The sequence below is a fragment of the Gossypium raimondii genome, chromosome 4 (assembly GCF_025698545.1).
Source record: "Gossypium raimondii isolate GPD5lz chromosome 4, ASM2569854v1, whole genome shotgun sequence".
NCBI classification, from domain to species: domain Eukaryota; kingdom Viridiplantae; phylum Streptophyta; class Magnoliopsida; order Malvales; family Malvaceae; genus Gossypium; species Gossypium raimondii.
Window position 1 is genome coordinate 50,033,970 of NC_068568.1, and position 14,063 is coordinate 50,048,032.

General features: G+C 35.9%; 1 protein-coding gene across 3 annotated transcripts; it reads left to right on the forward strand.

The window, feature by feature from the left end:
* Positions 1-5,600: 5,600 nt before the first annotated feature.
* Positions 5,601-13,979, forward strand: LOC105779626 (pumilio homolog 4). Of its 3 annotated transcripts, none has more exons than XM_012603460.2 (12): positions 5,601-5,726; positions 5,841-5,869; positions 6,466-7,162; positions 7,945-8,794; positions 8,891-9,455; positions 9,537-9,678; positions 9,772-9,879; positions 10,262-10,474; positions 10,560-10,670; positions 11,018-11,212; positions 13,133-13,307; positions 13,419-13,979. In XM_012603460.2, exons 3-12 carry the CDS (start codon positions 6,476-6,478, stop codon positions 13,463-13,465), a joined length of 3,093 nt encoding a protein of 1,030 aa, XP_012458914.2. In that variant the 5' UTR covers positions 5,601-5,726; positions 5,841-5,869; positions 6,466-6,475; the 3' UTR covers positions 13,466-13,979. The 3 variants fall into 3 exon arrangements, with proteins under 3 accessions (XP_012458914.2, XP_052485786.1, XP_012458915.1); XM_012603461.2 differs by having other exon boundaries at positions 5,604-5,726; positions 5,836-5,869; XM_052629826.1 differs by lacking the exons at positions 13,133-13,307; positions 13,419-13,979 and having other exon boundaries at positions 5,603-5,726; positions 5,836-5,869; positions 10,936-11,067.
* The last annotated feature ends 84 nt before the right edge of the window (positions 13,980-14,063 follow it).

The window sequence follows — 14,063 nt, forward strand, 5'->3', positions numbered from 1 at the left end:
AACAAAATTTCAAGCCCATTTGATAGGTCTAGGCTTGGTTCAAACCAGATAAAAAAACTAAAACTCGAGTCCGGCCTGACCCATTCGTATTAATTTTTTATAAAAAAAAATTTAAAAAATATAATATATCAAATACACTAAAAACATTAAAATAAATGTTTCCCGATAAATTAAAAATAAATTTAAAAAAATCTTTGTACTTAAATAACACTAAGACAGATGCAACTTAACAAGCAAATGCCTTTAAAATAGTAGTAAAATTAACAATAAAACAAGAGTTACACAATATAATAGTGTAATGACAATAAAACAATGTAAAAACAAAAACAATTTTTTTTTTGCAAATTCGAGTTGAACCCTGAAAAAAAAAACTTTACTCAAGACTCAATCAGTTTCTAAACGAGCCTTATTTTTTACTCGGATCTATATTTTTACCCATACCCCATTTTTTTTGGCCCATGATTAGTTGTAAGCGGAAACATAGACTCCTTAATTTCCTCTCTTGTAATATCTCTAATCATGTGCATCAGCTGGTAAAGTAACATTCAGTAATTCCCTAAGAAATTGGATTGAACAACCCTTTTACTCCCTTATCAGCAGTGCCAATAAGTCCACTATAAAATCTTATGCTCTCCATTGAAATTTGCTCATATGTTTCTAACCTGTTATCATCATCATAAGTCAACAGTTTGATAGGTTGTCTACTCTGTTTCATAAGTCTAGACATAGGATCACCATCAACAGGTTCTTTCCAAGATTGTTCAACAGTCTTCATAAAATCAGGATGTTTTGCCCAGAAATTAAAGAACCTAAAAGGTTTAGCTCCTGGAGCTTGAGGAAAACAGCTCAACCAGACATCATTTGCCAAGACTCTGTCCAGTTTTCTGGGAAGAAAAGAATCCTTCTGATGATTTGACCAGGTAAATTGTGGACCATTGAACACATGATCAGTTAAGCACTCCTGAAAATCCCTCATATCAGCTCTCTTGAGGATGGACAATTACCAACACTTTCCTTAACATCTTTCAAATGCTCCCAAAGTCTTTTTCTTTCACCCCCAATATTACTTCCATAAACTGCAGCAAAAGAGATATCCGGGCCATTTAGATTAACACAGCTAGACAAACACTGACCAGTAGAAGAAACTTTGATAATCTGTAAACTTTCTCTCCACAAAACCCAAATTCTCCCATTTACAGCTTCATTGTAGTTGTAAAACCATGAAAAGTACACCCCATTATTTGCTGCATTTTATCTACTTTCACTCTAGTTTCTAATAAGCAAACTACATCAATCCTCCACTGCCTAATCCTATCAAAAACAAATTTCTGCTTTAGAGGGTCTAACATTCCAAAAAAGAATTTTCATCGCACAGAGTTTAACAGTCAAACCTCCATTGGTAGGTAGAACTACCATACTCCTACTGCTTTCAATTTTCCCCTTCTTCTTAGTTTTCATGGCCTGCATCAAAGTAACAATTCCCATAGAAGCAGCTCTTGAATCAGAATCATATTTGAATCAGAATCATTTTCTACATTAGAAGTCACACTAGTTGAGGGCAATCCAACATCCTCCATAGAGCTTAGCACCTCAAAACGATTACTATAACCAGTAAGAACGTTTTTCCCTTTTCTGGAACCTACTTTCCTAGTTGAATCAGGTGAATTAGAGCTAGTAGCAATAGTTTTAATTGAGTCGTCGTCATATCCCCCTCATTAGTTATAGTAACAATAACAACATTTCTGAGGCATCCAGGGAACTTCAACTGCAACCGAAGCTATTAAGCCATCCTTAAGAACCACATTAATAAAACGAAACGAGGTAACACTTGATCCACTGATAACTCCGCACACACCTTAGCATAAGGTAGGCGTTGCTTAGAAGCAGTAATCCCGTCCATATACAGAGGATTTCCTAGAGCACTAGCAATATAGCTCAAGCCACCTCCCGTGAACAATTCAAGAGGAACATGCTTGAGATGAATCCAAACAGGTAAGCGATCCATATTAAATTCCAAACTCTTCAAATTTGGCTCCCACTTCCGTAAAATGACAGGTTGATTTTGAATATGCTAGGGACCCTGCTCAAGAACACAACTCCCTAGCTTCAGAATTAGAAAACTGAAAAATGAAAAGATTATTCCCTGCCAATTTAACCACCACAACACTTTTCTTACCCCAAAGAAGATTCACAGTCCTCTGAAGTGAACTAAAGTTTGGAGGCCTTCCCAAAATTGAGCAAAAAGTGAAATTTGCCTTCATAAAAAATTGAGCTTGTTAGGGGTTATGGTAAGAGGACTTCATCATCAAGGTGTGCACTAAAAAATTATCATTGCTGTTCTATCAGCCTTGGGATTCCCAGAGCAGGTTGTAAAATGGATCAATGTTTGTGGTACTATTTCCAGGTTCTCCATCTCTTTAAATGGTGGATTGGTGGGCTACTTTAAAGGGGCAAGAGGCGTAAGGCAGGGAGCTCCCTTTCTCCCTACCTTTTTTTGGTATGAATGTTTTCTCCAGACTTTTGGGTATAGCTACTTAGTATGGTCAGTTCAAGTATCATCCAAAATGCAATAGGATTAAATTGACTCACATATGCTTTGCAGATGATCTGTTGATTTTTGCTAAAGGCTCTCTTGACTCTGTACTTGGTATTTGGAGTGTGCTCGAGTGTTTTTATGAAATTTCTGGCCAAAAGTGAGATTTTTTCTACTAGGATGTTAGAAGATGACCTGAAGGAAATTAGTGGAATTACTGGGTTTAAGATTGGGAAACTCCCTGTTCGTCACTCAGGAGTTCCCCTTATGACAAGGAGGTTGAATGAAGGATGTTAGCTGGAATGTGATTTGTTCTCCAAAAGCTGAAGGGGGTTTAGGAATGAAGGACCTGGAGAATTGGAATAAGGCCTGCATGATTCAACATATTAGATCTATTCTTGCTGGTGAGGGATCTTTATGGATTGCTTATGTACAAGCATATATCCTGAAGAATGATTCTTTTTAGCAGGTTGAGGTTGAAAGAAATTATTGAAGTTGAGGGATGTTGCTTCTCAAGTTCTTAAAAATATAGAAGAAACTAGTAAGGTATCTGTGTCCAAAATATGGAAAGAAATCAGAACAAGGAAGGAGAGGGTTGCTTGGAGCAAACTCCTTTGGTTTCCTTTACATATTCCAAAGTTGTCTTTTGTTGCTTAGATGGCTATCCTTAACAGGCTTCCTACAAAAGACAGACTCATTTCATGGGGTTTGATATTGAAGGATGTTGCAATATTTGTCATGATGGAATGGCAACTCTAAATCATCTAGTTTTTGAATGGGAGTGCTCTAAATAGATTTGGCAAGATGTACTAAAACTGTGTCTTATTCATAGAAGGGCTATGTCTTGGATTCAAGAACTTCATTGGGTTGTTACAAGATTAAAAGGAAAGTCATTCCTTATATTGATTTTGAAGATTGATCGTAGACCTGCACATAGCCCGGGTTACCCGTCTAGGCATGAAAGCTTGTTTGAATTTTAGGTGAGTTTGAGTAAAAATATTAGGCTTGAAAAATGAGCTTGGAAAAAAAAAAAGGCCCATTTAATATATAGGCTGAGCTCGAATTTAAACATTCAAAGTTCGGCCCGACTCGACTCGACTCGACCCGACCCATTTTTAAGTTTATAATATTTTATTTTTATTATTATGTAATTTAGGACACATTAAATAAATAACTATACTAAATACATAATATTACTCTATCGTAAACATTATAATAATGTTAAGATGACTATATAAAAAATTTCAATAAATAAAAAATATATAAAATTATTAAAAAAATTTTAAAAATAATATGGGCGGAACTAAAATGTGTTTGGGTTAATCTTCTGCAAATATGGGAGGGTCTGGACAAAATTTTAGGCTCATATTTCGAGTCGGGTTAGGCTTGAACAAATATAAAGTATGTTAATATTATGCTTAAACTCGACCTGAACCTAGCCTGACTTAGTCCATAAACACCTCTAATTGTTTGGGAGCATTTATCTACTTGATTTGGAAAAAAGAAAGAAACAATAGAGAGGTCATGAAATTTTAATCAACATTATGACATATATCAACACGCATTAGCTATCTTTTAATTTACTTGAGCTTCGGTTTCAATTTTTTTTTTTAAATATCTATCAGAGTGAACTTAGTAACTAATCATCTGTATTCTATAAACTTATTAAAATGAAATTTACCATATGATGAGTGAGAATTCGTAAGGGAGTTCCACTCAGGGGCATAAAAATGGAAGTCAATACCATGTCCACGATTAAAAAAGGAGCATGCAATCACCAATTTTAACTTTATCCAGTATCATCACTCAACACATTTCTTAGTACAATGTCGCTAGCACCGTTGATCCTCAACAAAGTCATCTCAATTCTTTCAAGTTGGCTAGTAGTAGTAGCCACCTTAAATGTACCAAATTGCGAGATTTATCTAGCATTAGCAGACCCCTATCAACCTCAAGATGAATGCGCGCGCGAATTGTTCCTTTTCAACATCACTCGCAGAAGCCTCAATAGTTTGGAAATTGTCCTCTAACCATTTCATCTTAATCTGGTTGCCCTTAATCTTGTTCGGCACCTTCCCTAATAGTTGTTCGCATGTTGCACTCTAGTTGACACTAATAATTGGACCTGTAATGACTTCCTCATCGGCAGGTAGATCGAGTTGTAGATTAACACCCTTGAGTGTAATTGTACACTCGCTGAAAGGAAGATTGAATATGTGTGTCTTCAGCCTCCATCTTTCAACCAAAGCACTGATAAGTGAGAGATCCAATTTAGTCCCCCGAGCATGCGAGTCATGTATAAAAATATTGCATCTCGCAAGTGTGCATGAATGACATCTGGTACGCCTTCGCTTAAATTGTTTATGCATGTCTCCAAAATTCGACCTTCGAGTTGAGTATATAAACATGAAAAAATTAATAATCTAGGCAACATAATAATTAACTATTTAAAATTAGATAATTTAATAAATTTTTTACCATTTGTAATTGAATACGAGAGATATGCTTGTCATCCAAACAACTAAATTGATTTTCATTTAAAAATTATAATGAATAAAATAAAATTAAAAAACTAAAAAATAATTGAGGATTAAAATTCAAAATTAAATATTGAAGATTGAAATTAAAAAATTAGAAATCGAGGATTGAAAATTGAGTATTTGATTGAAAAGAATGAAGTTTGGAGAGGTTTATATAAGAAAAATTATAATTATTGGACTCCTTGTAGCCGTTGAAAATTATAATTATTGCCGTTGAAAGAAAAATGCATCCTATAGAGCACCTTTTATCTCCAAAAATATCATAAATGGATAAATTTTTAAAATTTCTAACCTAATTTCTCAACAAAAAATTTCAGCATATTCACATAAATTAACCTATCCTCCATGTTAGTTTAGCAATAAAAAAAACGGGGGTAAAATACAAATAAAATAAACTACTTCTTACATAGCAATTAACGTCCATGCACGTAATCACCGTTCATCACCGTCCATTGTTTATCCAACGTCTGAAATCACATTTTTCTGGTCCTACTTCCCCCTCTATCTCTGATTTCCTTTTTCTTCTTTTTGCTACTTTAATTTACAACTTCATTGATAATTTGAAAAAAAAAAACGGCCGTTTCGGAAGAATCTCAGAGAAGACATTACGCTCTCTCCTTCTCTTCCTCCTTACCTCGCCTCCGTCTTTGCCTGTACATTTTTTATCCTTTTTTTTTCAATTTTTAAATAATATTTGTTGCTTCTGATTATAGTTTTAATTTTTTTTTTCTGTATTCTAAAATTTTATAATTTTCTTACAAGGAAAGAGGAAACGGAGTATTGATCTTCAGGCAACGTAAGTTTCTCATTATCGACGTTGATTTAATCGCAATTTAGTTTTAGGATTACATTTCTTTTGGGTTGGGGGGGGGGTTGGGTTTCAGGGAGATTACTTTTTGGTGCTTGGTAGTTAATTGATGCGGGAATTTGTTTTTAGATTTTTAAGTTCCTTGTTGAATTTTAATGTTTAATTAACCTATGTCGTGATGAAAAAAATACGATGTGAGTTTTTGTTCTTTTTTCTTTTCTATTTTGGTTGAATTTAGCGTCCAGTTATATGGTTTGTTGCTGAGAATATTATGAAATTTTTAAAATGAAAACTTGCTTTTTTGTATAAGTCTAATGGTCGATTGTGCTCTATTTGGTTGCTGAAGATTTCATCTAAAAATTTGTTTCTTTTCTTTTCTCTTCGTTTTTTAATGAAGATGGGACTTTTTTGAAATATAAAAAGTTGTAAAGTTGTTTCTGGTATCTTTTAAACACAAAACCCATTATTAATTGTAGTAAATGAAGAGGAGGAACTAAATAACATTTAGACATTGAAAGATGGGTTTTTATTTTCTTGTCTTATTGATATAGTTTTATTGATTGATTTTTTTTCTATGGATGTAGGGTTTTGAGGATGGTTACCGGCAGTAACATAGATATGCTACCAACGATGGATAATGGTTTTGAAATACCTAGTGGGAGTTTGGAAGAGAGTTTGACTGAACTAGAATTGCTTTTGCGAGCTCGTCATAACCAACAATCTGTGGGTCATGACAGGGATCTTAACATATATAGAAGTGGCAGTGCGCCACCCACGGTTGAGGGATCCTTGAGTGCTGTTGGTAGTCTTTTTGCTTATCCTGATTTTGGAGACAATAATGGTGTCAGTGGTGTTGGTGATAGTACTACTGGCAATAATGGAATGCTGTCTGAAGATGAGATACGTTCGCATCCTGCATATCTTTCATACTATTACTCCCACGAAAACATAAATCCAAGGCTGCCTCCACCATTGTTATCAAAAGAGGATTGGCGAGTTGCACAAAGGTTCCAGGCTAGTGGCTCTTCCATTGGGAACATTGGGGACTGGAGAAAGAAGAAGTTGGTTGATGGTGGTGATAGTTCATCATTATTTTCGATGCAACCTGGTCTTTATGTGCAACAAGGACAAAATGATTTGATGGAACTGAGGAATGCCAATGCAAGGAATATGTCCAGGAAGATGTCTGCTGAGTGGCTTGATAGAGGCCCAGATGGTTTGGCTCCGCTGTCTGCTACTGGGATTGGTGCAAGGAGGAAGAGTTTTGCTGACATTCTTCAGGTGATGTAGCCCCCAGGTCAATTGATAAATTCTAGGTTTTGTAAATTATTTTTATCCTCATTGTAACATGATATGTTTTAATATTTCTTTACTGATATGGGTTGTTTTGTCCTGTTTTCTTGTGATATTCCTAACCCCACGTCAAAAATATATTGATCTTTAGGTGATTTCCAGTTTACGTCCCTTTTTAATTCCTTTTTTTTCCTTGTTGGACTTATCTTTGAAGTTACTAAACTATTTTCACAATACAATTTCTAGATCAGACAACTTGTAGGATTCCGTGAATTTATGGGAACTTAACCATATATTTTGAACAAGTTAGGGATGCTAGTTCCTTTTTTCTCTTTTGTTCTTGTCTTTCATGCTAGAAGGATTATCTGAAAACTGAATAATACAATAATGTGATAACTTACTTTAACCTTCATATGATGATCAAAATAATCTGTGCAAAGAAAAGGATGGTATCAAATTTCAGCTTCTAGATCCTACATTACTTTGTTCTGCCCTTTAAAATAGTTTTCCAACATTTATGATGGAATGTATTCAATTATTTAATAATGTATGGTTATTTTTCACTTTGATGTTTTGTTTAGTAATGGTGTAGTCTTTTCTTATTCCTATTGTTTTTCATATATAAATTGTTTTTTTATGCTTGAAACATCTTGATATTGCTTAACATTAAACAACCTAATTTAAGTTAATTGAAAATGGATCATTAAGTGAAATACTATTTATTTAATTTAACTTGTTTTGTGGCACAACTGATATGATAAATCCTGCAGGGTGGACTTGATCGACCTGCCATCTTAACTGGCCACCTGTCAAGGCCAGCAAGTCGAAATACTTTCAGTGATATGTTGGATGTGGCTAGCATTGCTGATCCCAGCCCTCCTGGTTTTGGTAGTGGAGCAGAGTCCTTGGAGGGCTTGCCTGCTGGTGTAGCTCATCTTAAGAGCCATGGTAAAACTACTTCTCACTCTTTTGCCTCCGCTGTGGGTTCTTCGCTATCAAGGAGTACAACTCCTGAACAACATTTAGTTGGGAGGTCTCCTGGTTCTGGACTTCCTCCTGTTGGGAGCAAGGTCAGCCTAGTAGATAAAAAGAATATTGTTGGATCAAATGCTCAAAATGGGCATCCGTCTGCTGCGCCTGAGCTTGCTGAACTTGCAGCTACAATATCTGGGTTGAACTTATCGAAAACTAGACATGCAGATGAGAATAGCCACATGCGATCTCATCTTCAGGCTGATCTGGGTAATCAGCAGAATTTTCCATTAAACTTGCCAAATGGTCATAGTCATAGTGTGCAGCAGCAATTCATTGACAAGTCCAGTGCTGAAAAGCTCTTATTTTCTCCAAACTATATTGACTTCGCAAGGGAAAAGGGGATTGCACCTAATATTAATGCTTCTAAGATTAGTTCCAATGGGGAAGTCAGGATTCCCAAAAGAACTTCCTCTTCTGCAGATCTTTATGCAAAAGTGCATCCTTCTGGATTTGGAAGTTTGGAAGGATCTGATGTTGCACATCCCAATGTGAATCTTTTGAACACAGATTTCATTGGCCGTCTACCTGGTGCTTATTCGGTTAACCAGAAGCTAAATTCTGCAGTTAAGAACAATTTAAGTGCGGGTATGGTATTTTCTCAAATCTTGTACTTTGCTTTTGGTATTTTTCACTTTCTACATTTTTCTCTTTAACATCTTTTTCTTCTGGTTTTTATTTTAGGTTTCTCCTTGACTGGTACTGGTGATAGGCAAAGTTCAAATAGAGCAGGAAATCAAGGGTCTGACCTCCTTTCTCCACTTGTAGATCCTCGTTTTATGCAATACTTACAAAGAACTTCTTATGGGACACATACTGCGGCTAGTCCTGATTCTTTGCTTGCCGGGAACCATGGTGGTACTTTGCATGGGGATTTGGATGGCCTTCAAAAGGCATACATTGAGGCAATACTAGCTCAGCAGAAGCAGCAGTATGAATTGTCGCTTTTAGGTAAAGCTGGTGGTCTAAATCAGGGCTATTATGGGAATTCTTCATATGGCCTCGGCATGCCATATGCTGGAAATCCACTGGCAAATTCTGTACTTGCGAACATTGGTTCTGGGAGCATACAGAATGATAGAACTGCACGTTTTAATTCAATGATGAGAAGCTCATCAGGGTCATGGCACTCAGATATCAGTAGTAGTATGGATGGAAGATATGTATCATCTTTATTGGATGAATTTAAGAACAACAAGACTAGGTCTTTTGAACTCTTAGACATTGCTGACCATGTTGTTGAATTCAGGTTGGTGTCTCGGTGCCTTCCTTTACCTTATAATGCATTCGTGCGTGTAATGTCCTGACCCTAATTTGTATTATGATGCAGTACGGATCAGTACGGTAGTCGCTTTATTCAGCAGAAATTAGAAACTGCCACAGAGGAAGAGAAGATCAAAATATTTCCTAAGATTATTCCCCATGCTTGTGCTTTGATGACTGATGTCTTTGGAAATTATGTCATACAGAAAGTATATGCTTCATGATGTACTCATTTAAATCTTCCAACCACCTTGTTTATCCAGATATAATTGGTTAGTCTAACTGTTAAGCTGGATTTGCAGTTTTTTGAGCATGGTACAGAAAGTCAAAGAGCGGACTTAGCCACTCAGCTTACAGGTCATGTGTTGCCTCTTAGCCTTCAAATGTACGGTTGCAGAGTGATTCAAAAGGTCCATCAACTGTGTTTCCCTTTCTTTTTATTCTTCCTATAAAAAAAAATTCTCTTGCTTTCTTGGAGTCATTGACTACCAATAGTCTCCATGGCACTGAATTCATTTTCTATTAAATCCAGGCATATTGGTATTTTTACTGTTTTACATGCTGCTGGAGACCAGTGTAATCATTTAAATTATAATAGCTATTGTTTTGTTGTTCGGAGCACTTGAGTGCATCCAAGAATCTTTGAGTGTAACCGGATATATTAGCATTGTAATGAGTTTGGAGCTTTTCATGCACGTGCCTTATGAGAATGTTTTACAAGGTTAAAGTAAATTGCTTGTATATCTTTGGGGTTATGGAAGCCTCTGATTGCTACAAATCTGGTGACTGCAGGCTTTAGAAGTGGTTGATGTGGACCAGCAAACCAGAATGGTGGCAGAGCTTGATGGTTCAATCATGAAATGTGTTCATGATCAGAACGGTAATCATGTTATTCAAAAGTGTATAGAGTGTGTCCCTCAGGATCGAATTCAATTTATCATTTCAGCTTTCTATGGCCAAGTCGTGGCGCTTTCTACCCACCCTTATGGTTGTCGTGTCATTCAGGTTTGAAACATCCCAATCCTACCCTTTCATTGCTGGAGATTTGTCATTTACTTTTATTGATTTTACTCACTATTAATGCTGATAGAGGGTGCTGGAACATTGCAATGATGCAAAAACCCAACAAATCATTATGGATGAGGTCATGCAATCTGTATGCACTCTAGCACAAGATCAATATGGGAATTATGTTATTCAGGTATCCGAGCATCCCTTTTGAATCTAGCCTATTTACTTTTCATTTGGGAAACTGATCTACTTTATCTGCTTTATTGTTTTTGCATATCCATTGCTAATTGTAATATGTTTTGTCTTGGTTTCTAGATCAATCTTATTATTGAACTATTTTGAACAGTGTCTTGAACCTGTTTCTGTGTATGTTTTGTTTTATGCTTAAATGACTCATTAGTTGTCCCATTTGACTCATTATTTCTTCCCTTCTTTCCTGTTGCTTGTTCCTCTAGCCACCTTCTGCGAATATGTCCTATGTCGAGCATCAATGTTGTGGTATTATGTGTCACTGACACGTTTATCTCTGTGTGGTAGCATGTTCTTGAACACGGTAAGCCACATGAGCGGTCCACGATCATCAGCAAGCTTGCTGGACAAATTGTGAAGATGAGTCAGCAGAAATTTGCTTCTAATGTCGTTGAAAAGTGCTTGACTTTTGGTGGGCCAGAGGAACGACAAATTCTGGTCAACGAGATGCTTGGTTCAACTGATGAAAATGAGCCATTACAGGTATGTTGCAATAGTAATTTCTTTTTCCACATGTAAATAGTGATTCATCATTCATATATTTACTTGTGTATGCCATTACTTGTGTATGTTTTATCTTCTAGTACTATTCCTTCTTTTTCCTTTTTACAACAAGTTCTATAAAAACCTTTGAGTTTTGTTACAATATATGTTGAAGCATCATCTCTCTTTGTTTCCTAATCAAATGAGTACAATAAATAAATTTAGCAAGAAACTTGCAAAAATATAGGAAATTTGGTATTATTCAATGTCATCCTAAAAAATATGGCGTGTTTGTAGAATACTTCACATCTATGTTGCTTGGACTCTTCATTTTTCATGAAATACCTGTATCCAACACATGGATATGGGGGTTATGACCTCCAAGGATCCTTCAAATACATGGAAAAACCTTGAAAATTAACCATATCCGTATCCGATACTCACACCCAAGTCCGAGAAACATAGCTTTGCATCAGGATTTAAATAGTAGCTGCACTGTGACATTGCGGCCACTATTTTCCGATTTCAGATTTCTCTACCATGGATATTCACTGCTTATATTTACCATAATTGCCAACAATAGCATCCATTATATCCGCAACTACAATAGATGCTACATGACCAAAAACACATCCGTGACCATATTTTAATCCTTTCTTAGCATCCCCTAGACCAGTCCAAGTGCATTTTAGGCCCCCTTTTCTTTGTTGTTTTACCTTTGGTTTTTCCTGCACTCCAAATTTTTCCTTGTATATATGTTGATGCAAAATTCCCAGGTACCATGGGATGCTTTTGTAAGCAGTATAACTGTGCATCAGGATTTAAATAGTAGCTGCACTGTGACATTGCGGCCACTATTTTCCGATTTCAGATTTCTCTACCATGGATATTCACTGCTTATATTTACCATAATTGCCAACAATAGCATCCGAGAAACATAGCTTTGCATCAGGATTTAAATAGTAGCTGCACTGTGACATTGCGGCCACTATTTTCCGATTTCAGATTTCTCTACCATGGATATTCACTGCTTATATTTACCATAATTGCCAACAATAGCATCCATTATATCCGCAACTACAATAGATGCTACATGACCAAAAACACATCCGTGACCATATTTTAATCCTTTCTTAGCATCCCCTAGACCAGTCCAAGTGCATTTTAGGCCCCCTTTTCTTTGTTGTTTTACCTTTGGTTTTTCCTGCACTCCAAATTTTTCCTTGTATATATGTTGATGCAAAATTCCCAGGTACCATGGGATGCTTTTGTAAGCAGTATAACTGTGCATCAGGATTTAAATAGTAGCTGCACTGTGACATTGCGGCCACTATTTTCCGATTTCAGATTTCTCTACCATGGATATTCACTGCTTATATTTACCATAATTGCCAACAATAGCATCCGAGAAACATAGCTTTGCATCAGGATTTAAATAGTAGCTGCACTGTGACATTGCGGCCACTATTTTCCGATTTCAGATTTCTCTACCATGGATATTCACTGCTTATATTTACCATAATTGCCAACAATAGCGTCCATTATATCCGCAACTACAATAGATGCTACATGACCAAAAACACATCCGTGACCATATTTTAATCCTTTCTTAGCATCCCCTAGACCAGTCCAAGTGCATTTTAGGCCCCCTTTTCTTTGTTGTTTTACCTTTGGTTTTTCCTGCACTCCAAATTTTTCCTTGTATATATGTTGATGCAAAATTCCCAGGTACCATGGGATGCTTTTGTAAGCAGTATAACTGTGCACTTGTATGAACTGACAAGCAATAAATTTTAGGTGTCCCTATTGCAGACCTCACATTGTGCTATTTTACAAATCAAATATCATATATATATATTTTTCTGCTTTTGCTCCTTGGTTTGCAGTTGCATAATATGAAGTTTGTTGAATGCATAACAGGCTATGATGAAAGATCAATTTGGAAACTATGTCGTGCAAAAGGTTCTTGAAACATGCGATGATCAAAATCTTGAGTTGATTCTTTCTCGAATCAAGGTCCATTTAAATGGCCTGAAGAGGTATACTTACGGCAAACATATTGTTTCCCGTGTTGAGAAGCTTATTGCAACTGGAGGTAAGCACCGGTTAATATTTGTCATAAAGTTCGACGTACTTTCTATTTAGCCTACTATTATTAGTCACTCATGCAAACTTAAAAACCACATTTTTTTTTCTCTGATCACAGAAAGGCGTATAGGATTACTATCCAGCCTATCCTCATTGAGCTCCTGAAAAGCCCATATATGGCTTCTCTTCTCTGCATTCATGACAAGACTGCAAATCAATGCAATTTTGTACAGCTGACATGGATGGTGAGTTTCTTATTCATTATCCTGAGTCTTATCCCTACTGAAAAGGAGTTTGTAGATAAACACAAATCTGCTAGACCTAGAGAATAAGATGATCGTTGTCGATATATGATTTTGTATATTCGTCGCACTAGCACTATTATGAAAAGAAGACTTCACCGATGGTTGAATCGGAAGAGGATGGCATATATTTTTCATATCCATTCTGGAAATTTAGATGATTGAAGCTATATAGATTGTAAAAAGCAGAAGTTTGGGTGTAAATTGCTTAATAACAGGTAGAGTTCCCTAATTAGGTGAAGTCTTTTTGAACTTTGAGAATTTTTTATGGAAAGCTATATATATATATATATATATATATGTAAATATGCAGCAAAGTTTTGGACTGTTATTTTATTGGTAAGGCTTATTATCTGATGAATATTATTTATTTATAATGTTTTTGCTATTTATTAATGTACTCACCATCCTAATTTACTTAAGGGTTCTCAGTGCATAGGAATATTCGTATTGATTTTTCA